This window comes from Mustela putorius, unplaced genomic scaffold (genome assembly GCF_011764305.1).
Source record: "Mustela putorius furo isolate JIRA1106 unplaced genomic scaffold, ASM1176430v1.1 tig00000145_pilon_pilon_pilon, whole genome shotgun sequence".
Classification (NCBI taxonomy): domain Eukaryota; kingdom Metazoa; phylum Chordata; class Mammalia; order Carnivora; family Mustelidae; genus Mustela; species Mustela putorius.
The window spans coordinates 37,033,362-37,058,558 of NW_025421294.1; the positions used below are offsets into that span (position 1 = coordinate 37,033,362).

The window sequence follows — 25,197 nt, forward strand, 5'->3', positions numbered from 1 at the left end:
CCTCCCGCCTGACGGGGGTTGGGGGAACAAGCCCTTGTGAAGTGTGTAGAAATGGTGGCTCTGAGAGGAAAAGACCAGATCCTGGAATACACCAGAAGGCAGGTGGGGGGAAAGGCCTAGAACCTGGGAATTCTGCCCTAAGAAATGCCAAAATCTAGGATTCCAAGCAAAGAGCAAGACAGGAATATCCCGAGTCCCACCACACCTCTAAAACCAGACCAACCTATAGGATCCTAGAATAACTCCTCAATTCTTCAAACACTGAGAAAGCTGTATGGGGCAGTATTTAAAGGTTTTTTTTTTTTTAAAGATTTTATTTATTTATATATTATATAATATATATGTTATATATTATATATATTATTTACAGACAGAGACACAGCAAGAGAGGGAACACAAGCAGGCAGAGGGAGAGGGAGAAGCAGACTCCCCACCGAGCAGGGAGCCGGATGCGGGGCTCGATCCCAGGACCCTGGGATCATGACCAGAACTGAAGGCAGAGGCTTAATGACTGAGCCACACAGGCACCCAGTATTAAAGGGTTTTCTTTTTTCTTTTTCTTTTCTTTTCATTTCAGAAGAGGTAATACAGGCACATGAGAAGAAAAGTAATCAAGCTGCATAGAAAGGAAGAGTGTGTTGAGTCTCTTTCCCCCTCCTGATCTGCAGCCCCTTGCCCAGAGGTATCGGCACCATCGTCTTGCCTCCTTCCACGGGCATTAAGCACAGATGTACAAATCCTTTTTTTCTCTAAGAAAATAAGAACATAACGTATACATCCTTTTCAACCATGCTTTGTTCACTCAGCAACTTTGGTCTAAAGACGTGCCTCACCGGTTTATACAGAGGGGTCATGTTTGCTTGCTTGCTTTTGTGGCAAAGAAACGAATTTCAGATGTCTTCTCCAGCTGCTGGACCCAGGCACCGCACTCCTGCAGCCGCCCGTCCTAACTTCCCGGCTCACGTCCTTCTCTTTCTCACCTGCAAACTACAGCTATGATGTCTGGGAACGAATCCCACCACCATGCAAAACACCTTTCACCTGGAAACCTCCAGTTTCATATAGGACCCGTGTTCCAGAATCATTTTCACCCCTCCCAAACCGCTCTCAAGCCCCAGCAACCCACTGGCTGGTGTAATGAACAGACACAAAATAGGGAGGTATTTCTGAAGGTCAGTGCTGACCTAGATCAAGCCAGGTCTTCTAACTGCCTTCCTTGCCCCAAGCCTGCAAAACGGCTCCAAAGCTCGAACTCAAGGTAGATCAGAGGGTGGCGGGACAGGAACGGAAGGCTGCTTTCTGAAATCTGCGTGCTCTGTTCAAGGCCTGGATCAAGCCTGGTCAGCCCAGCAGGTGAACATGGTAAGTGCTAAGTCTGCTCAGCTGAAACCCAAGTGTCCGATGACATGCTCTGTGACTGCTCACCGTACCAGTGCTCCATTCTAGGAGGACAGGGACAAGGTCTCGGTGCCACCAGTGGCCTCAGGATCTAGCACAGTGCCTGGCTCAGAGAAGGTATGAAATAAATATTTGTTGAATGAATGATCAATGAATGAATGAACGAATGAAAGAAAAACAAGTAGGCAGGTAGGAGGTATTTCAACCAGAAAGGCCTTTCTGGTCCTGAAGGCTGGATGAGGATTTTTTACCCATGTTTGGGCAAGAAGCTAAGGCTCTCTGATACCAGACTTCTTCTGAAATGGACTCAGGCGGTGGTAGGACTGTGACCCCTTGAGAACATGTACAAGTGGGAAACCCAGATGCAGTCCACGAAGGGGGACACTGGACCCAGGACCCAATATCCAAGACTCTGGGAAGTCAAGGAATTTGTCCAAGGCCACACAGCCGCTTACGTGAAGAAGGCAGAATTCAAACCCTGATCTGCAAGTGTCCCAACGCCCTCACTGTTTCCTTCAGTTATTAATAGCACAATCACAACATAATGAGATGGGACCACTTTGGGTCTGCTGCCCTGCTGGGCTGTGTGCTCCTTAAGGACAAAGACCAAAGCCCATTCATCAACACGATCCTGGGACTTGGCACAGGACCTGGACCCTAGACCTGGTTAATAAATATTTGTTCACTAAATGGTAGCTAAGGGCTGGCTTCCCATGCCTCACACCCTTTTCCTCTTCGGTAAAGGAATTTGCTGTCTTGCATGCTGTGACTGGGACTGCAAATCAGACCACATCCCTGGAGGGCCATCTGGCAGTACCTTCTCAATTTTACAATGCACATGCCCTTTGACCCAGTAATTCCTCTTCTAGGAAAGCTACCTTACAGAAATAACCATACAAGGATATAAAAATATACAGACAAGGATGTCAGCAATAGCAATAAATCGGAATCAAGAATGTCCACCCCAGGAGACTGGTTACATAAACCGTGGGTCACCTAGATGACGGAACTGTGGGCTGCCAGACACGGCAGGAGGGAGGAATGTAGCGGGCCGTTTGTGTGCGGGTATGAAAGGTATCCAGGATATATCAGTTGGGAAACAGAGTAGGACGATTGGTGTGCACGGTATGCTCCCTTCTCTGCTTGCGACAACGATATTGGTATAATCAAGCCTGTATCTATTTTTTTTTTAAATTCCAGGAGGATACAGACCTGACAGTCACACATACATGACAAGGGTGAGACCGCAGAGGCTGTGATGGAGAGGTCTGAACTGCTGGCTGGTGGGAGGGAAGGGACAGGACACCTCACTCAAATTTTTGTGACTAGGCTTATAAACTAGTAGAACAGCTAGATGAACGAGCCCCTTGCCTCTGACGTGCCTTGACTTTCCTCTCTGTGGGGACACAGGCACCAAGCATCACAGCATCTGCTGTCACAGACCTTCACAGGCTGGGGGCTCCTGGAGATCCACAACAAGAAAAGGGGAGTCCAAGTATTGAGGACTTGGCGCATATCCTGCACTTGGCAGGTGGGAACTCATTTATTCCCCCAATCAGAAAACTGAGGATCAGAGAGAGGTGAAGGGACTTGCTCAAGGTCACCTAGCTACCAGAAAGGAGAATGAACCCAGCTCAGCAAGACCTGAAGCCCGTAGGACAGGCATCCCGTTACCTGGCTGCTCTGTTCCCTTCCCTAGAGATGTGGAGACTCAGGGCTGGAGAAGGCATCCATAATATCAACGAGGGAGGGCTGGGACCTCATTGGAACCCCCTGGAACTCCAGGACCAGTTGAGGTCATCTCCAAGGGCATGCCCCTACCTGACAATGGCCCATCCTGGGAGGCAGCCATGGATTCCAACCTGATTGCCCAACCCCAGGGCCCCGCTCAGGGGATAGCCCACAGGGAGGGTCCCTCTCCCACACCAAACACTGGAAAGGCCGGCAAGGGGCCAGGTAGGGGCTGCAGGGAGGTGTGCCTTTCGAGAGCTATGAAACCTCAGACAAATCTCTGCACCTCTCTGGCTGCATCTTCTCATCCAGAATATGGGACTATAAAGTGTTCCTGCTTACATGGCACTTTTAGTGTGTTTTTAGTAAACTGCTCATTGTTGAGTAGTAATAGACACACAGAGAGTTCCTGTATGCCCTTTATCCAGCTTCTCCTTACGTCAACATCTTCCATAACCACAGTACACGGCTGTCGAAGTGAAGAAATTAACACTCACGTAACCACTAACGAAGCTACAGACTGCACTCCGCTTTCACAGTTTCCCCCACTAACTCCCTTTCACTGTTCCCGGACCTGACCTGGGATCTCGCTGTGCATTTAGTCACTCTGTGTCCTTAGTCTTGAATCCACTGACAGTTCATTCTTTCCTTGGTTTTTAAGACACTGTCACTTTTGAAGAGTACTGGCAGGTGTCTCATAGAATGTCCCCTGGGACTGGCCGACATCTTCCCATGATGAGACAGGCTTGTCCCTTTTGGGGACGATCCCTCCGAGGGGAGGAGTCCTTCCCATCATATCCCATCGGGGTGCGTGACGTGCCCAAGACTTCTCACTGGTTGACGTCAACCTTCATTGCTTGGTTAAGGTGTTGTCTCTGGGTAGTTCTCTCCTCCCTGTTCCTGCTCTTGGCAAGTGTGTTGCTGAGTCCAGCCCATACTCGGGAGAGGAGAATATAACTTGACCTCCTGGAGGGGGTCTTATTCATCTACATTATTTGGAATTCTTCTGTAAGGAAGAGTCATCCCTTCTCTCCCATTTATTACATCCGTACAGACTCCTGTTCCTTTCTCGTAATTCTTCAGCATATGAGGCAATCACACTGTGATCTGTGACTCAGATGGCCCCAGTGTTGGTCTTTGCCTCTTTCGTGTTTCTCCCTTGTCCTGCTGAGGTACCTCTAGCCTCTTCTCTCCTCTGGTGCTCCTTTGCTTTCTGGCCTAAGGTTGATCCGTGCTTATTCTGTGCTCTTCCTGCCCCAGTCTTGGAAACAGCTATTTCTTCAAGGAGCCTTAGGTCCTTTTACTGAAGACTGGCATTTGGAAACCAAAATCTGGTGCAATTATTATTATGTTTTTAATGATTAAAAACAGGCTTATGTCAAAAACTCCAGTAGTCTAAAAGGTTAGAAGGGAAAAGCAAGTCTCCACCAAGCCCTGAGCCCTCATCTCCCCTCCCAGGGACAGTGACTGCCGATGATTCCAGGTGTATCCTTCCAGAAACAGACAATGCCTATACCTTGCATATGGTGTGGACAGATGAGATGAGGAGCTATATGCAGGACCGGCAAGATGCCCATCCCTTCTCATCTCCTTCTTTCCTCCCTGGTTCAGCAGCTCTGTGCAGGGAGAACAGGCCCAGGTATGGGATGGGGGGAGCGGTGGGGGGCAACAGCAGAAGGACGCTACTCACTAATGGCTCCGGTGTATGTCGGCTGCGTGAGGTCCTTGGGCACCTTCCTGTAGATGTCAAACCTGCAGAGAGCAAAGGGGACAGAGGTGAGGTGGGCACAAGGGGGCGGGTCTCATGAAGCAGGGGTGATCGCGTCACCTGGTTGGAGAGCCACAGTTCTTCCCAGAACTAGCTACTCCCACTCTTTCAGGCCATCTCCCCCAGGAGGCCTGCTGAACACCCCCTCTAAGGGGGCCCTGCCCCACTCCCTGGGAGTACTTAGAACTACCCCAAGAGGACCCTTGTTTGGTTACCTTTCTGGGTTGGTCTTCCCCCCCAACCCCCATCATAATGGCACCTCCACAAGGGCAGGGACCTTGTCAAGTTCTGTCCTCTACCAAATCCCCAAACTCTAGCATGGGCCTGGTGGGTAGCAGACACTCAGTAAGTACTTGTGGGACAAACGGAACCCACGTCTTGGGCTTCTCTAATGATGAAGGAAATAGGGAAATGCAGTCTTTCCTGAGTTCCATGACGGCACTGCATTCTTGCCAGGAGTCACCTCCCCTCCCCCTCTTCCCCTTCCTGCCCCCCCTTCCCCCTCCCCTTTCCACTGGCCCCTGCCCCAGCTCCTGAAGCCTGCCTGCGGAGAGTCTCCTTAACTCCAAGGCGTGAAGTTAACCTAAAATCCTACCTGAGGCCCCCTGTCTCGGGGGCACCTTGCCATGGCTCTGGCTCCTGTCTACTGCGGGTTTCCTCCCAACACATGGAGCAGGTTCCTTTCCTTCCTATGGGTCCCACCACAGCAAATGAGGGTCATGGGGACAGCAGAAGGTGTGGGGGCTTGGGAGTCAGAGAGACACGGTGTCTTTCTGGCCAGCTCTTTAATTAAGACTTCAGGCCTTGGAATCAGACCACTCTGGGTTTGACTTTCAGGCCGGCCTTCCTTGCTAGGTGACTTCAGGCAAACGGCTTCACCACCCTGAGCCTCAGTTTCCTTGCTCGTGGCTACTATTATCAGGCCCTGCCAGGCCACTGAGAGGTGTAATGGAAAGAAATGTCTGGGGCGGATTTTCACCATGTTCACAGCGAAGGCTCCTCACACACTTGGCTTCCTTCCTGTCACTGGAACCTGAGCAGACAGTTCTCACCAAGAGGAGCTCCATCAACAGAGCTCTGAGACCACACAGTGCTCCCCGGCTCTCTGGCAGGACTTGGCAGGGTGAAGCCGCTGGCCGTTCCAGATCTCAGGGGTGACCAGTGGACATGTGGTTCCCCTTCAGTGATTGGGAAAAGCTGTCAGCACCCCGCTAATCTCACAGCAATGACTTGGAATCTTGCGTAAGATCTGCTGTTTGACTCCCCTGTGTTCACTCTAATTGCACGTGAACTGTGCTGGGTTTCCTAACACCTCAGGGGAGAAGATATTCCTGGGGCTGCCAAGTTAAAAGGCAACACTTTCCCTCCCGCCTGCTCAGCTACCAGTCATCGGTTCATGGGGCCCTGAGGGGCACCAGAAACGGGCTGGGCGTGTGGTCAAGAGGGAGGGGTCCACATGACTCAATTATCCAGGCCTACTCATCTCCCCTATTCTGAAAATGCAGGCCCCTTTAGCTGTCAGAGGCTATGAGAGGTAAGAAGATGTACGAACTGTGGAATGAGGCCACCCAGGCTCAAACGTGACCCGTGGGACCTCGGGCACATCACTGACATAACTTCTCTGTGCCTCAGTTCCTCTAGCTGTGAAATGGGAGCAAAATACTATCTCATAGCACAGCGGTCAGAACCAAGTGGTTTCGTGCATATAAAGCATGTGGGACCATGCCTGGCTCCCAGGAGGTACTATAAGAATATTGGCAGTTACTATTAGTAATAGTCATCTAACATTTATGAGTACCCACTATGTGCTAAGTCCTCTTTTAGGCACTAGGACAACAGCTATAAAAATTGGCCCTTGGCCCCCCAAGGGCCAAGGTGCCTATAGTTTAGCAACAGAGACAAACAAGGAGATGGAAGGAGTGGTGCTCTCTCACGGGGTTTGCTGAAGGTGCTGGAAGAACCCAGGAAGGGCACCTGGAGTAATCCACAAAGCTTCTAGCACCAGGCAGAGCAAGAGGATGGGAGGAAGGGTGGGTGGAGGCATAAAGTAGTCCAGGTAGGGAGAACAGCAAGACTCGAGGCCAAGAAAGAGGACGGAGCTTGGCGTGCGGGAGCACGGAGTTGACAGGCACACAGCGGCACTGGAATGGGCAGGAGGACCGGGCACCGGAGAGGTGGGAGGGGCTTACAATCAAAGCTTCCCCAGCCAGTAGCTATCAGGTCACCAGCCAGGGCCCACAGGCAGAAACTGGGCTTCACAGTTTAAATGCTATATAAACCATCATTCCCAAACTGGGAGTTTCACAGGAAGTCAGAGGTCCCTCAGGGTGGGAAGATGGGATTAGCTGGGGGCAGAGTGTCAGAACCTGGTTAAGGGTGAAGAGGGGAGAGAAGGGAGAGTGATACACAGGTGGGAGGGGGGCACAGTAAATGAATATGGAAATACAGTGAGGATAATGGGGGCCAGGTGCCTCTGCTGGGGAAGGGAGGCATCCATGGAGAGAAACAGAGTAAACTCGGTGGTGCTAGAGTGGCCATGGGGGTTTCAACGGTGAATTCATGATTTTCGACAGACAAGAACACACAAATACACATCATATTAACATATATCCACTAGCTCATTCCATAGGGAGGGTCCAGGAACAGTGACAGGCAGATAGCAAAGAGGATATCTGATACTCAATTGTTGGCTTCTAAATATCCCTCTTTACTTGGAGAAATGGCCAATTCCAGGGGTAGGCAGGGAAAAAACAAGAACTTGGAGCACTTCTTATGTCAGAAAGTAAGAAAGTGTCCTAAGAATGATGGGGACACTGGCCCAAGAAAGGACAATGTGAGCCTTAAAATCAATAATCATAGGAATAGATTATAACCCATTGGATAAAATAGGAAGCCACAAATCTATATAAAGAAATGAATAAATCAAAAATGTGACAAGGGACAGGATATTTCTTCAAAGTATGTCCCCACAGAATCCTTCTTAATTACAAAGGGAAAAAGTAACTGTACAGTCGAGAAACTTGACATCATCCTAACCGAGTGACCAAAGTGAGTGTCACCAGGAAGAGGAACTATCATGTGCCTCTTGATCTAACATACTGGGCAGGGCACACCATAAACTCCTGCGGGGACCTTGCTCAGAATGTACAGCCTCAAATGAATCATGAGAAAGCAAGCCATAAATCCAAACTGAGGGTTCCCAAGTGGCCAGTACTTGTCAAAGTATCAAGGTCATGGGCGTAAGGAAAGGCTGAAAAACTTTCAGAGATCGAAGGAGACTACAAAGACATGACAACTAAATCATGGAGGATGTCCTGGACGAGAAAAAGGACATCAGTGGGACCATGGCTGGGATTCGAATAGGATCCATTAACCAGTTAATACCTCCGTATAGGGTTGCTTTCCTGGTTGTGATAGTGGTTTTTTGGTTATGTAAGATGGTGACATTTGGGGAAGCATGGGTAAAGGGCATATGGGAAGTCTCTGTATTAGCTTTGCAAATTCTGTAAGCCAGAAATTATGGCAAAATAAAAAGTTAAAAAAATTGTTTAATTTAATAGAATTTCAGAAAAACAATTTTGCTGGGGGGAGATTTCACATAAAAATCCCACTCTTTTCACACATACCCAATCCCTATAGGCATCTGATTTTGAGGCGCTGGCTTAGAAAATGTTTGTTGAGTGTGCTGGGTGTCAAGAGTATGTCTTTGTTGGGGATGGGGAAAGTGGTGGTGGGGGGGAAGGCTGAGTGAACAAAGGTCTCAGAGAGGAGGAGGAGAGACAGACCAAACTAAGGAGGCAATGGTGATCCAAGGAAAGAGGTGCTTTGGAGACAGTCATCAATGTGAAACCAAGATCACTGTCAGCCTGTGTTGGGCACTTTTACACATACATATTCACACTTAATTCTTATAATAACCCTGGCAAGCACTGATACCCCATTTTTCCAAGGAGAAAACTAAGGCTAAGCTATAAGCAACTTGCTCAAGGTCACCAAGCCCGTGACCAGTAGGGCTGGGAATCAAACCCAAATCTGAGTCATAGGCCATGTCCTTCCATTGCCCTATATACTTGTGGGAATCGTATAGAGCTCACTCCTCGGTAGGTTAAAATCTCAAGGTTTTGCTTACTTTTCCACAGATGCTGCCATAGAGCAGGTGGGAATCTCCTGGAAGATAGGGACCAGCTCAAAATACACTAATTTATTCAACAGATATTTACTAAGTACTTGCTGGTCATATTCTAGCGATGTGGGAAGATGGAAGCAGTCAAGGTAGACATGGGTCCTGCCTTCATGAAGTTGCCAGTCTAATAATGCTTTTGACTCCTTGAGAAGGGCCACCTAAACAGAATGTTCTCTAATAATTACCCCATTCCCACGCCATAAATCAAACTGGGGATTGGTGGGGCAGGGGGGATAGTAAACAGCTGAAAAAGACCGTGGGTTCAGAGCTGACCACAAGCCAAGTGAGTCAGCAGTGAATGTCACTAAGAAAATGGGCTGGTGAGAACCCCGGCATGTGACAGACTGGGAAGTGAGCCGTCCTCTCTGACTTACATTAGTCAGTCCCTCATCGCAGTGATGTGGTGATGCGATTTACTGTGGCCACCCACTGTCAAGAGAATATGGAGGAAAGGGTAGAGAGTGGAGGAGGGGGAAGGGATGCTTGCTGTATATCTAGTGTGTACTCAGCTCACACTACGCTTTTGACTGGCATGTTCTCACTCAATTCTCTTGGCCAACCTTCCAGTTAGGGATTTTTAGTCCATTTTATCAATGAGGCTCAGAGAGACTGGTGGTTTGGCTGAGCTCACCCAGCTGTGAAGTTCCACAGCCAGGAATCTGAATCCAGGCCTAACTGATGTTCTTGCTGCTTTTCCCAACAATGTGGGGACAAACCACGACCATTTTGGTGGAAAATACATCGTAGGAAAAAAAGTTAAAGAACTGGAATTGTGTAGCCTCCACCAGAAAAAGCGAAAAGATGGATTCTTTATTGTTGTCAAACAAAACCCGCTCTTCCCCTGCCCTCCCACTAGACTGTGATTTTCTCAAAAGCAGGACCTGAGCCTTCTTCCTGCCCAGTCCTGCCCACCACAGGCCCTTGGGGAACTGACCTTAATGAATGAATCTGCACAAAGATAAGACCCACTGGCAGGTTAAGATGAAATGGATAGTGGGGAAGCTGAGGCTTCCAGGGTTCCTTGTAATGAATATTGAGAAATCTTCACTTTGAAAAGGGAGGGGGGTGCAAAGTGGGCTTAAATCAAAGTAAGAGAACTGTCAGCTGGACTTAAGGAAGACTGACTGATCTGGATACCAAGTGCCAGGAGAATGGAGCCAGTGACTGGAGCTAGGTGGGCAAGAGGTTTATCACCTGCTAGGGCAGGATGCAAACACAGAGACCCCACAGGGGCCTCCTGCCTTCAACACTGTCCACTGTCAGGTCTAGAAGGTACTCTGAAATCACTATATCCAACTGATTCAATTTACAGATGAGAAAATGAAAGCCCCAAGAAGAGGAATGATTTGTCCACTTCAAAGTATCATTAAATTCAAAAATATTTAAAACAAAAACAAGCCAATAAAAATCTTGTGAAATCCTTGCTATCCCTTATGCTCTTAAAAAGCCATATACTACTTTTTCTCAACCAGGGATAATTTTGCACCCCACCCCACTCACCAAGACATTTGGTTGTCACACTGGGGAGTAGGGGTGTTCCTGGTACCTAGTGGGTTGTGGCCAGGGCTGCTAATACATCCGACAATCCTACAATGCACGGGACAGTCCCCCCACAACAAAGGGTCACTGGCCCCAAATGTCCAGAGAACTTAAGCTGAGAAATCGTGTTGTGTGCAGAGCAAAACTTCACATGTGGGAAGCTCATTTTCCCTCTGAGTCTGTGTTCTGTCTGAAAGGTGGCCAGTTGCCTCTGCTCCCGCTAGGTAAAGTCATGGCCACGGCCTCAACTGCCCCCATGGAGACCTGGAATCTGGATTGAGCAGTCTCTCCCTCTCCCTTTTGCTCTGTGCCTGAGATGGAAGAGCTCACTTGGACAGTCCTGGGCCAAGGAATCCACAGACAAGAGAAGTCTACCTAGACTTGTGGCTCACTATGATGGGCAAGTACCAGTGTCAACATTGTAATTGAACGTGCTGAATCCGTGCCTCTAATGCATTCTACCTTAAGATCAAACATACGTTGACATTAGTACAGAAGTCGATGAGAGCAGAGGATTTACTTAACAGAAATTCACTTTCCATGCCACATCCAGCCTACTGAGTGAGAAAGGCTACATAATAACCTCACCCAAAATAAACACGCATAAGTCTTCTGCTCCCAAGCAAGGAAACTGCTGCTGGAAATGTCTGACTAATGGATTTCTTCTGTAATTTCTTTTCATAGCAGAATGCCTCAGCTTTGCTATTTTAACTTTTGCTGCTCGGGACCTCACTTCTCCCCAGCTTCTGAAGACGAATCTCAGATCACTCTGTGGTTCGCCCCATGTGGGCAGCGACCAGCAGGCGCTCGTGATGTCACTGTTTCCAAGGCTTAATGAAATTAGACGCCATTGAGGAGGAGCAAGTCATTGGAAGCGGTGGGTCATGCATCCCAAAAATAGCCAGCAAGGCTTTTTGTTGGTGCTTTGGCCTGGTCACCCCTGCCCACCAGCCTGTCAGAGCCTTCAGCGCCAAGTTCCAGGGAGTTAGGTGAAAAATGTGCCTGTTTGTTCACTTACTCATTTCTTCCATCTTACTGAGAACTACTGGTGTGTGTGTGTGTGTATGCTTGCGCATGCACACGCATGTGCATGCCAGAGGGCACATAGAGGTAAATGAACACATCTGAGCCAAGCGCAGGCAGAGGAAGAATAAATTCTTTTCTGGTTCTGGAAAGAACCAAGCCCCGGTTCTCTTGAGCCCTGGAATCACTCTCACAGCCCCCCGAATCCCGTCCTTGATGTTCAAATGTTAATATGAGCCCACACCAATATTCCCTCTGTCAAAAGAAAGGGAAAAAAGTCTGCCTCCCTCTCCAGCCCAGACAGAGGAGCTCGGGAGGTGAATAACGACGATCACAGCTACACGGCGGCTGCCCCACATGGTGAGGGACGACCATGCACCCAGCTGTGGACTCAAACTTGATATTCATTAGCACACATCCTTTTTACAAGCTGTGCAGTAGATATCATCCTTCCTCCTATCTCACTCGCCCAGGATGCAGAGGCAGGACTCAAACCCCCGCAGTCTAGCTTCAGGACACGTGCTCTACCCACGGTCCCACAGGCCTCCATGAAACAGGGACAAGCAGGGAGCTGGCGGAGTGGAGGTCTGGGTGGTGACCCTCTGTGCACACAACACTATCACAGGCATAGGTCTCTCTCTCCAGCCCACCCCTGTGGTTCTCTCCCTAAATCTCAGTGTCTGTGTGGAGGTCTCGATCTAGAAGATGGCTGTGGAGGGTCCTCCCCTGGACTGAGACACTCAGGCCTGTCCCTCGTCTCCTGTGGGTCATGCAGAGCTTGGCCATTAATGGCATCCAGCAAATTCCAGATGAAAATAAAAAATGATGCACATGCAGGCTATTCATCACAGCACCGATCGTAACAGTGAACAACTGGGTACCATCTAAACGTCCGTCGTAGGAGACCAGGAATACACTACAGACCATCCATAAAGTAGAGGATGTTAACAGCTAGAAAGGGGAATAAGGAAGGTCTCTATACAGTAACAGAAGACAGCAAACTGCGGAACGTTGACTTTTGTTAAATTCTATGCATATGGGGGTGCCTGGGTGGCATATTGGGTTAAAGCCTCTTCCTTTGGCTCAGGTCATGGTCTCGGGGTCCTGGCATCGAGCCCTGTGTCGGGCTCTCTGCTCAGTGGGGAGCTTGCTTCACCCCCCCCTCTGCCTGCCTTTCTGCCTACTTGTGATCTCTGTCAAGTAAATAAATGGAATCTTTGAAAAAAAAATTTATGCATATGTCTTGTGGGGAGGGTAGTGATAAAAATTAAAAAATAAAAATAAATAAAATAAATAAAAATAAAATAAAAAATAAAAAAAAAAGAACTCCCTCACTTACATCTTCGAATTTATGAGGTAACAGCCACAGATTTAATTTGTAATAGGCACAGGTGCCCATCAATGGGCAAATGGGTAAACAAATTTGGCATATCCATACCAATGGACTATTACTCAGCAATAAAAAGCAATGAAGTATTGACATGAGCAACATGAATGATTCTGTCTATATAAAATTCTCAGAAGTGTTCTATGGTTTTCAGCATATGGGTGTTCTCTTGTCAAATTTATCCCTAAATATTTAATATTTTGTATACACCTCCTAAGAATAAAAGTAACAATTTGTGTTAGCTTTTGGCTACAGTTTCTACTGCTTCTGTTTGAAGATATAAAATTTTAGACAAATACAACCTAGTCTAGACCACAGGTTGTCAGTTGCCCGGGGAGAAAGGAAGAGAGGGATGTGCAGAAACTTTAAGGGGTGATGGAATAAATTTGAAGTTAGAATTCACAATCACTATGTTGGTTGTGACGATGGTTTCATGGATGTATGCATGTTAAATTCTTCAAACCATACACTTTAGCTATGTGAAATTTACTGTATGTCAGTTATACCTAAGTAAAGCTGTTAAAAAAATTTTAATGATGGCCATAGCTAAAATACATCAAACACATTAAGCAATCTACAAATTCATAACGACACTTCAGAAAACAAAAAAACCCTCTTTGGACACCTTTGGAGATACTCGGCCACCAATTCATTATTCTAAAAACTAGCAAATAAAAGGAAAGTACTGATTCTGACTTTTTTTGTATACAAATGCATTTCTACCTAACCAAATAGATGGAAGGCAAAGTTCTGTTTTATAGAATAATTCCACAGAATAATGTGGAAGGACCAACAGAATTAGAAAAACTATCCCTGTGTATCCTTTGATAAAACACTGGATCTTAGCAATGATCAGAAATTTAATAATAGATGGACCAGACTATAGTCACCTGAACCCAATAATCAATGTTAGTATCTTAAAGAGAAGACAACTAGTTTGTCAGTACCTTTTAATGCAATGCAATTGGAAGAACACAGCATACTTCTTAACTGCTGGCCTAGAACAACTTCACATTTCACCTTCCATTTAATCCTTATCCCACAGAAATCTGGCCTCTGACATTCACCTCCCATCCAGTCTAAAATCACCCAAGAGTCACTAAGGGCCAGATGCCATTGGCTCTCCTCAGTATGCCTCCACACTGAACCTGCTAACTGTCCCTTCCTTCCTGGATTTCTCTTGGCTGCCTAATATTCCATGGCATTCTCACTCTCTGGTACCCTCTCTGTCTGCTCCTTTCCTCCTGCTATCCCTGACATCTGGGTGTGCCCCCAGGAGTCTGTGCTGAGGTGGCTTCTCTTTTAGCTCCCACAGCCAACTCATCATGCCTTAATTTACTGTGCCAAGTTCCAGGGAGACAGGGAGAAAGTCAACAAGACAGATGTGGTCTCTGTCCTCACAGAGCTCACACGGTAATGCCCTAGGAGTTTCCTCATGCCCAGGGGTATCCCGCCTGCCCCTCACACTTGATATGTCCAAAACAACACTCAACAGCTTCTCACACAAAACCTGTTCTTAGGACCCCAGAAGGAAACTCAGCAACATGGAATCCAAACTCATGCAGCTTCAGACAGTTACATTAAAAGAGAAAGGGCAGCAGCGTTTTGTGCTAAGAGGCAAGGCCCCCTGACTCCTTTCAAGTCACTGTCTCTGTTCTCTTGGGGGTCTGCAAATGTCTGAGAAGTGGTGAGATGTGCTGTGCTGGCCAGGGAGCCTACACTGCTGAGCAACACAGTAAAACCGGCTAATCAGGAAGATGACTAAAGTAGTCTCAAAGAGTGTTTTAGATGGTCTATCAGAAAAACGGGAGCAGGGCCAGACAATGCCCTTTACCTGTTACCTGGACCTGGGCTAGTCAGGAGAGAACAAAGCTCATGACCAGCAGGGAGCGGGAACTGGCCAGATAGCACCAAATCCTAAAGAGATCTGTTCCCTGAGAAGTCAAGCAAGAGGCCCTTTGCCTCTATGTCTGGAATGTTCTTCCCTCAGATATCTGCATACTTGCTGCCTCCCTTCATTTACGTCTATATTCAGATGTCACCTCCTTGGAGAGGCCTGTCATGGCCACTAACACACCTCTCTCCATCTCCTTACTCTACTCTCTTTTTCTTCATAGCACTTGAGATCACTGCTTATGTTGTGTTATGTGCATTTGTTCATTGCCTGATTCTGCCATTAGCATGTAAGTTACAGAAGAGCAGGAACTGTGTCTGCCTTTGAGTTCCATTACATCCCTAGAGCGTAGAAAAGTACCAGGCACACAGTAGGCCCACAGAAATGGCTGTGAAATAGATGAAGGAGGCAGCTTTTCTCCAAGTGTGGTCCTTGCACCACAGCCTCAGAATCCGCCAGGTAGCTGATTAAATCCGCCAAGAGCTGCCAGGGCCCCACTGTGGAATGTATTAAACCAGCACAGGGGTGGGGAGGGCAGGCATTTGTGAAAAATGTGCACTTCACAGATTCTGGTGCATGCTAGAATTTCTAAGGTATCAGCGTTGTGTTGGTTTCCAACTTCAAATTTATTCCCTAAGACTTTCGGCATGTACCCGCCTGTGTTACCACAGGTCAACAGAGGGATGGGAAAGGGGACTGGCTTTTCCTGGGCTCCTACTCTATGGGCCGAGCCCTACTTACTACACTTGACCTACTCTATCCCACTGAATCCTCCGTACCACCCGTGAGATGCCATCAACATGTGTGTAAACTGAAGCTCAGAGAGGCCAAGCCACTTGCATAAATTCATACAACCAGTGAGAGGCAGAGTTAGGCTGAAACTCCGGCTGGCCTGACCCAGAGGCTGACCCTCACCCTGACCCTCTTTGTCCTCTCCAAAGCTCTGCACTAGGCCCTGGTGCCCTTGGCTGTCCACAATCAGCATTGCCCTCCAGTGCCAGCACAGAGCCTGGCACCCGCAGCAGGCTGTAGGCACTCAGTGAGCGAGTAAAGGGGGAGGGGTTCTGTGGAGCTTTGGAACTATGGTGTGGTGCCATTCTGAGGCCATGGCAGAGCACAGCCGGATGAGGACCCCTTTACCCCCATGTACCTCCCCCCACGCCGCAAGAGCTCAATGAGCTCACAGAAAGAGGAAAGGCCTGGTGTCAGAGCCTCGAGTCGTCAGGCAGCCGGGGCGTGGCTGGGAGTCAGACTTCCCACTGTCAAGGCCACAGGGAGCGCAGGCCAGGGGACGGCAAGGGCCCCCAAAGTGTTTCCAAATCACTGGAAACAGGACACAGCCGCCAGCCCCACACCAGAACACAACATCATCCTGAGAGTGGAAGCTATAAATGGAAATGTATTCTTAGAGGGGCAGAACATGAGTGGGGGTTTTTCAGAAATGACCCATCGTCGGATAAAAATACAGACGGCATTTAAATGCTCAGCAGCAGGAGCTATTCCGGGACTGGGTTCTCTTCCCTGCAGCTCCCGGCCAGAGCACGGCCTTCAACAGAAATTTAAAAGGAAGAAACCACCGGGGCCAGTGTTTTTAAGTTTGGGAGCAAAGTATTTGAGAGAAAGACACCCGTGGAAGGTGCCCCCTTTGGGGCGAGCCCAAATGTCACATGACCTCCATCTGCACCTGCCCATAATTCAGTTTTACTCTGTCCTATCAGACCACCTTTTGGACAACATTCTCAGCTACCTTAAGAAGTGTGGGCTGAGCTCTGGCGAGCGCTGGGGATAAAAGCCCTTGGACAGGATCAAGATTTTAAGAGGTTTGCAGGTCAAAGAAAGTGGAATAATGACAAACCTGGAGGTCGAGCTGATGTCATGGAAAGGGGAAAGAGAGTATTTATTAAGCCAGGCTCTGGACTCATGACAGCTCACTGAATCCCCAAAACCATCCAAGATACAAAAGCGAGATTCAGCCCTTTTTCTCAGAAAAGGAAACTAAGGCTCAGAAAAGACAGTGTAGAGTTGGTGACTCTTGGGCTGAGACCCTAAGCCTAGAAAGACAAGCAGAAATGAGGCTGAGAAAAAGGGCAGAAGGGTGTCTCAGGAAGAGCAATAGCTCCTGCTAAGGTTCGTGGCTCCAGAAACCCAAGGTCACTCGACTGGCATGTGGTAAAGCTGGGCCTTGCACCCACACAAAGTTACCGTGCCAGGCTGGGAAGCAGCGGCATGCTTTAGAAAGGGAGGCCTGGCTCTCAAATTAAAAGGGGGAATTTTTCAGACAATCCCATGGCAAAATGAATAAGGAAAGGGATCAAAGTGCCCTCCTTGGTGACCATTTTCTTTTGGGCACATCTCAGTACTTTTCAGTTGTTTCACAATAAACAAGTTATAAATGAAAAAAATAAAGACAGGTAGGACTGCCCTCTCTCCCTCGCACCTACCTCGTGGCCCCACCAACACTCTTTGTTCCAGAAAGGCCCATTCTGTCCCAGGTCCATTCATTTACATGCACTGTGCCCTCTGTTTGCATCACCGCTTCTCTCTCTTCCTCCACCCGCTCATTCTTTCTGTCATGATTGAATACCTGCTGGGTACCAAACACTTCTACGTGCTGGGAACACAACAGTGTTCAGACACAAAACTCCCTGCCTTTGCCTAGCTTACATTCTTGTAGGAGAGAGAAACAATGAGTGAACTAATATGTGAAGGCCGATAAATATTATGAAGAAAAATAAACTGAGCTAGAAGACAGAGTATAACATAGGCGCTATTTTTGATAAGGAGAGAATAGTAACAGCTATCAGAGAAGCCCCATCTAACAAAGTGACATGCAAGTGGAGATCTGAATGAAAGTGAGAGAACAGCCACCTGGATATCCAGGGAAGAACAATCCAGGCAGAAGGGATAGCGAGTGCAAAGGCCCTGAGGCAGGAAGCATATTTGGCAGGCTCCTAGAACAGTAAAGAGGCTGACACAGCTGGGAGTGGGAGGAGAAGTCAGAGGATGCAGTAATTCTTTAAAACTCAGCTCACACTTCCCTTTCTTTAAGAATCTACCTCTAATTAGCCCCAGGCTGGCTGGGACACCACCTTCTGGGCTGCCCATGGCCCTTGAGCTTCGTTTAGTCATCATATTGCACATGGTGTGTTGTTACTAAATAGGTGTGAACTGTAATCATGAATGAACAGTACAATCCACTCTGTCTCATTAATACTATTTGTGTTTTCCCCTAGAAGTTGTGAACTCCCCCAGGGCAGGCTGGCCTGACGCATCTTAGGCTCCCTGGTGCCTGGAACTGCCCTCTTAAGCAGGGAACATGCATCCTCTTTAAGTAACAAGAGGCTCATGGAGCCACAGATGACTGGGTCTTTCGCAGGTGAAGAGCTCACCTGAGATGTGCGGGTGAGATCCCTTAGAAAGCACAGGCTTCCTAACCACCCACCATCAATGAGACTTCACAGAGGAGGCTGACAGGAGGCAGGGAGGGAGTGACAGAAGGAAGGAGGGCAAGAAGACCTCCTCCACACACCCCCTAATGGTGAACATCTGCCTCACCCCTGCTTCCCTCAACAGTCCCCAGCTTAGCTAAGACTTTGCTTTAAGGGAAGCCCACGTGAGAAAATAAAAATACAAAACCACTAGGGAGTGACTATTCACAGACAGAAAATACTCTTTCCCTCTGAAAAAGAATCCAGGAAATATCAACCTCCCAAATGACTTAGTGGCCCCGGGCACAGATCACCTGCTGCTCAGATCACCAAATGACAGACAACCAGGCATTACGCGTCTCTGTAGGAAGTAGGGTCCAAAGTAGAAAAATGCCTACAGAGGCTAGGTAGGTACTAAACACGAGAGAAGCCGGCTGGCTGGGGCCTGTGGCAAATGGAAGGGTCCAGAGCCCACCAAGAGGGAGCAGACACCAAAAACTAATATTACACTGTATGTTAACTAACCACAATTTTTTAAAAACTTGAAATTATAAAAATAAAATCAAATTTAAAAAAATAAAGGGAGCAGAAAGCCCCCCAGCTCAGCCCTCAGCTGAAACAAGAAGCCCCAGCGTGGCCGAAAACCAGGAAAAAAAAAACCAGAAATCACAATTTAAAAATAACGGCAATGAGTTTTGTTGTTGTTGTTGTTGTTTAAGTAAAACAATATAAGAATCAAAGGGAATACTTCTGTGACTCAGATTTGGCCTGGGGACGATCAAATTTGTGAGCTTGGCCTTAAAGGTTGACTTTTTGTGTCAACAAGACAGTACAACTATAAAGACAGGAGAGGGCAGAGATCTAAACATTCTAGTGCTAGAAGAGAACTCTGAGAGCACGGAGTCCCCGCGTGGCCAAGAAGGTTTGTCTCTGGGAGCAAGTCCAGGCTGCCCAGTTGTGAGGGGTGAGATGGATGAGCAGTGTCTGCCTACGCAATGGGGACACTAGCAACATGCTTCCCGGGTATCTGGTAGGGCTAATCTATCTAGTCCAGATCCATTTTAAAGGCAGAAAAACTGAGGTCCAGGAAGCTACACTGAATCGCAGAATGTCACATGTGGGAACTACGCATAAGTCCCAGCAGAGTTCTTCCCACGACACCCAGATGCCCCCAAAATCTTTAGACTTTTGGAACTGTTATCTGCCAGAGACTCATCTTAAGAGAGAAGTCATCTTTAAACTGACAATGCATGTCAGTAAGAAAATCAGATTTTTACAGTGGTTCCTTTTATTCATGGTTTCCTAGGGATGGAACCTCTTCTAGATCACCAAGGGGGTCTGAGCTGACAGAGCCATCGGAGACGCTGCCCACGGCACGCATGGTGTCGTGGTCCAGGGCCTTGAGCCGACCGAGGCGCCTGGCGCTGAGGGAGCCTGGGCCACTGGAGGGCTGCAGGCTGCCTTCAGCTCTCCGCCCTCCCACTCAGTGTGAGTCAGGGCTCTCGACTGCAGCGTGCTGGCGGCGGAGTCTTAAGTTTAACTTGGCTCCTGAGCAAAATGTACTTTTCCAAAGGCCATTGATTCAACTAAGCCTGAATTTTGCAATGTCCTGGCGGCCGCCGGGCCAGCCACCTCTGAGCACACGCTGTCCCAGGGAATGGAACCAAAGAATGTGGTGATCACCTCCTACCTTCTCCTTCCTTCTCCCCAAATGGGAGCATCCGTCCATCACCCTGGCAGAGCCCACTGGCAAGCCTGACATCCTTCTGGCCCCCCCGATCACCCAGCTGCGCCATTCCCTCCCTCTGGCTCCCCACGCTGTGCAGGTTCCAGGATTCCATGTCAAACCACACCTGACGGCAGGCCTGAACAAACATCTGGAAAAAACTAGACTGCAGGTAATCTAGTCAGGGAGGCCCCCACCTGCAGAGGCACATGCCCCCTCCCCCTCCCCCCACAGATCACCACTGGGGGATATGAGAACATAGGTCAGGGGCAGGCTGGTGGCAGCCCAGGCAGGAACAGGTGCCTTTTGTACCTGTCTGCTTTTTAAAAACAGACTGTTATTGAGAGGAGTTTTCAACTTCACAGCAAAGCTGAGCGGAAGGCAGAGACTTCCCAAACAACCCCTGTTCCCTATGCACGCAGGCTCCCCCAGAACCAGCATCCCCCCACCAGAGCGGGACACTTATTAACGCTGGATGAACCTGCAGTGACACATGGTTATTGCCCAGAATTCACAGACTACATCGGGGGTCACCCTTGGTGTTGTGCAGAACACATGTTTGGACACACATAGGACATTTCTATAGTTCACATGGATACTGACATCATTATAGTTTCACATCCAGCTGTTTCACTGCCCTGAAAAATCCCGTTTCTTGCCTATTCATTCCTCCCCCCTTGACAGTGATCTTTTCACTCTCTCCAGAATGTTTTTACCTTTCCCAGAATGTCACATGGTTGGAGCTATACAGTAGACAGCCTTTCTAGACTGGCATCTTTCACCTAGTAATATGCATTTAAGGTTCCTCTGTGCCTTTTCATGGCCTGGTAGCTCATCTCTTTGCAGGACGGAGCAAATCTCAGCATCTGGATGTCACAGCATACCTGGTTTTTCAAATCCCCAAGGTGTGGATCGGCAGAGCCGGGGGCACGACTGTCCCATGCTACTGGAGTCATACCTTTGGGCAAACTCTGCTCTGAACTCCCAGGGTTTTTCATTTGTAAACTGGGGATAAAAATGTTGACAACCTCACAGGAGTGAAGATTTCATGTGGAAGGTGCATGCGGGGCATTGATTATAGTTCACAACACGGTGCATGCGGGGCATTGATTATAGTTCACAACACGGAGCAAGCACGTGACAGACAACAGCTGCAACTGTCGTCATCATGGGCACTGTGGCTGTCGCTAGCATTCATGGGCTTACTGCTGCCTTCTCTACAGAGCTGAGTGGGAGGAAGCGGAGACAACCCGGGCTCTGGGCTCACACAGGTTGGCATTCAAATCTTGAGTGTGCTTAGGCAACTGGCTAGACCTCTCTGCGCCTCAGTTTACTCATCTGTAAAGTGAGGCGGGATGGGGATTACACCCTCCTCCTAGTACGAGGAGATCAGTAAGTGGAATGCAGAAAGGGCCCTTGGCACCAAAGAGGCACCCATGAAAGCTTAGTTCTCAACTGTGACAGACAGGTCCTCAGCATTTCCTAGGAACGGCCCTGCTGAGTGCATCATGTAGGGAAGGTCAACAGTGGGCATATTTGAGGATGGGGATGAAGACTCGCTGGTTAGTCCCAGGGCCAGGAAGGGGGTTTCCAAAGCCAAGTGAGTGTGAGGAGAAACGAGTGCTGTCCTGCCTAGCCGGCACCCAGGGGATGTCAGCCAGGAGTGGGCCAGGGACGTCCCCACAGCTGGCTGCCAAGGCCTGGCTAGCCAACTCCTGAGTGTCAGATGACAACAAAGGGCTGAAACACAGGGGCAGGGGCCAAGGCCAGCTGGTGGTTGTTTCTGCACCTCTAAGGGGTGGAACTAGGGACACGGGGAAAGGTAATGAGACACCACCAATCACGCAGCTCCAATGTGCCCACAGTAAGTTCCGTGGAACTGCTGGACCCGAACAGGAACTCTGGTGTTCTCCCATAAAACGATGTTGGCCTTTCACCCAAACAGGTCCTGCCCACCTGCGAGGCCCCCGGCCCCACCTGAACCCAGAAAAGATGGTGATGTGTTACACCCTCCCACCCACGCACCCACCCAGGAGGGAGGCCCTGTCAGGATCCCCACTTTCCAGAAGAGGAAGGTGAAGGCCACCCAATATGGCACTGCGATGGGGGCCTTGGAGCTGGTACTCAAACCTTTGACTTTCCAATTCCCCACAGCTGGGAGTCAAGCCCGGAGTTGGCCAACACATCACTCAAAGGCCTCCCCATGGACGGTTTTCCACCACTCTGCAACTGCTCTGCGACCCATTCATTCATTCAGCATCTGTCCCACAGGTATCACTAGCATCGATTCTGTTCTGGATGCTGGGCTAGGTCCCTGAGATACAACAGGCCACAAACAAATGTAGTTCCTGCCTGCCTGGAGCAAACAGCAAGGAAACCTCCATAACCGATGTGTCGTCAGAGGAGGTGAGTGGCCAGAAGGAACAGCTCACACACTTTCTGCCCTCTACCGGAACTGAGGCTGGAGAGTACATAGGTCGTGGTGGGTCTGGAGCTGGCCTTTCTGGCTGGGAGCCCCAGCTCTGCAACTTGCTAGCTGTAGCCTGGGGGAAAATTACTTCGGGGCCAGGTATGTCAGCTTCCCAGTCTGTCAAACAGTGCCCATCTCACAGGTTGCTCTGAGAGAGGCCATGTGTTAGAACGTGGGAAGTGCCTGCTTGGCATGGTGCCTGGCTCCATGAACGAGGGCTCACCACCTTACCCGTCTACCTTACCAGTCACTGGCTGGAGGGTGTGAGGTATAGAGGACCACAAGCATTTTCTTCTCAAAGGAGAACCTTGTTCTCCCCAACAAGTTCCTCTGAGAACTGCCTTGGCTGGGGTGGCCCCGGCGGACCCAGAAAATCAGGTTAGAGAGAGGGGCATGCAAGCTCCCCATAGGTCCAAGATGAGACAGACACAGTGGCCTCAGGGACCCCCAGGGTGACAGCCGCTTCACACAGGTGGGAGTACCCACCTCCCAACCCCCAGACCTCCAACCCCTCTGTTCACTTCCTGCTTCCCCACAACTGGCCTCTCCAGGACTCTGCCCCAGCTCTCTGGATCTCAATAGCATAGAGCTGAGGCTCTCAATTCCAGAAAGACCTGGAACACTAAAAAATAAGTTTAGTCTAGGCTCAGCAATGAAAAAGAAAGTGCACACAGACACACACAAATTAAGGACCCGTTAAGAATTCATACACAGGCAGTAAAAAAATCTCCTGATACACACAGGAAAGATCGATAGCATACTCAGGAAAGCAGGTTAGAACAGGATGGCTGTTGGGACATCAAAGTTGGAAATGTGAAGAGGAAAGGAACATGGGAGCCTAAGTTTGTTACAGTGTTGGGGGTTGGATTAATCTCTGTGCTAGATGTCTAAAATAGTCTATGAAAATTTTTAAAAAGCTTAAAAGTACCAAAAAGTAACCAGACACTACAAAACAGAAAAGAATGAACTGTGGACACATGCAATGTGGGTAAGTCCTAGAGACGTCACGCTGAATGAAAGTAGATCCCCACACAGCGTGCTATGAGGAGAAAGCAAAACTAACCAGTGATGAGGAAAATCAGAAGGGCCCCTCTTGGTGTGGGTACTGACTGGGAAGGAACACAAGGGAGCTTTCTGAGGTTCTGGGTCCTGATCTGGGGATTGCTCTGTAGCTGTATGTACGCAAAGAGCCATCAAGCCGTGTGCTCCAGATGAGAGCACTTTATAAAGAGTTATTTTAACTCAACTTAAAAATTAATTAAATTTTTTTTTTAAATCTCATTATTGGCCAGGTTTGGAAACCCTTTGCACTGGCTCGGGATAATAGTCAAGAGACTGTTTTTGAATTTCTTTCTCTATCAGCTTGACATTTGGTTCCCTCATTCGTCTATCTATTGACTTCTCCTCTGGGAACCATCTCGAGCAAGGTGTCATGGCAGATACACAGGGGAAGGGTTCCAGCCCCAGGGACACGCACAAATGTCGGGCTGACTGAGACGCGCATCCTGGCTCTGCCCTTACTTGTGCTGTGACCCGGGCTAATGTGATGCCCTCTCCGAGATCTGGTGACCTAAGGTGCAAAACATGGTCAAGACGACAAATGTGGTCAAAGACAACAGTGTTCAACACTGTGCCTTGCACATATGAGGTGACCCCTCCCCCAAAATGGGACCTGTTAGTATGGTTCATGCTTTAACCCCTCTAGAGCAAAGTTTTACCGACTGCATGTTATGACTGATTAGTGGATTGAAAAATCAATTTAGTGGATTGCAGACAGTGTGAAAAAAAATTAGATTACAACAGAACAGAAAATACCTGTTTGCATTGCCTATAATAAAAGGTAGCATTGTTCTACTGAGTTCTTATACATTATACGCTGGACTGCAATACACAATGTCTTTCTTACAGAGGGTAAATGTCAAAGCATTTAAATGCCTTGTTCTGCTGAACCCTACGCAGCCCTCTGACATAGCAGGTACCAGCTCAAGGCGACAAGGCCCAGTTCTTAGAATTGTGCAGGAACAATAGTGCACTAGGAGAATAATTCCAATACCTCCAGGAAATCATGCTTCTTTTTTTTTTTAAGGTTCCAAGTGCCCCGAAGTTGAGGGGTAGTCAGGGAGAGCTGCCTGGAGGAAGCAGCTTCAGGCCTACAACTTACACAGTCAGGCCTGAGCACCCGGGCTTGAAGAAAGAGGTGGGCCAGGCCCCAGAAGGCCAGACGATGTGGCCAGCTGTGCCCCTCAGGAAGGAGCTAGGTGGCTCTGGGGCAGCTTCAGAGTGGTCCTGAATAAGACAGTTCTAGGTGGAACCCAGGCTGGACAAACAGCAGGAATCTCCTGAAGGAGTTACTCCTGTTCCACTTCTCTTTTGTGTCTCTTAAATGAGTTTATTTTTATTTTTTAAAAGATTTTATTTACTTATTTGAGAGAAAAGGGGCAGAGGGAGAAGCAGGCTCTCTGCTGAGCAGAGAGCCGGATGCGGGACTGGATCCCAGGACCCCGGGACCATCATCTGAGCCAAAGGCAGATGCCCAACCCATTGAGCCACATAGGCACCTCGCCTGGACAAGTTTAGGTAGGTCTTTTAACACCCAATAATCTCATTTTTTGATAAAGAGAAGACTTTGGAACCTTCTACCAGCAATGGC

At 48.6% G+C, this 25,197-nt stretch overlaps 1 protein-coding gene across 1 annotated transcript in view; it reads right to left on the minus strand.

Moving 5' to 3' along the window:
- Window positions 1-25,197, minus strand: part of ERGIC1 (endoplasmic reticulum-golgi intermediate compartment 1) — a 103,603-nt gene that overhangs the window by 49,789 nt on the left and 28,617 nt on the right. Inside the window, exon 2 of the mRNA XM_045075601.1 lies at window positions 4,820-4,881. Within this exon, the coding sequence (XP_044931536.1) occupies window positions 4,820-4,881 (62 nt within the window). The remainder of the gene's footprint in view (window positions 1-4,819; window positions 4,882-25,197) is intronic.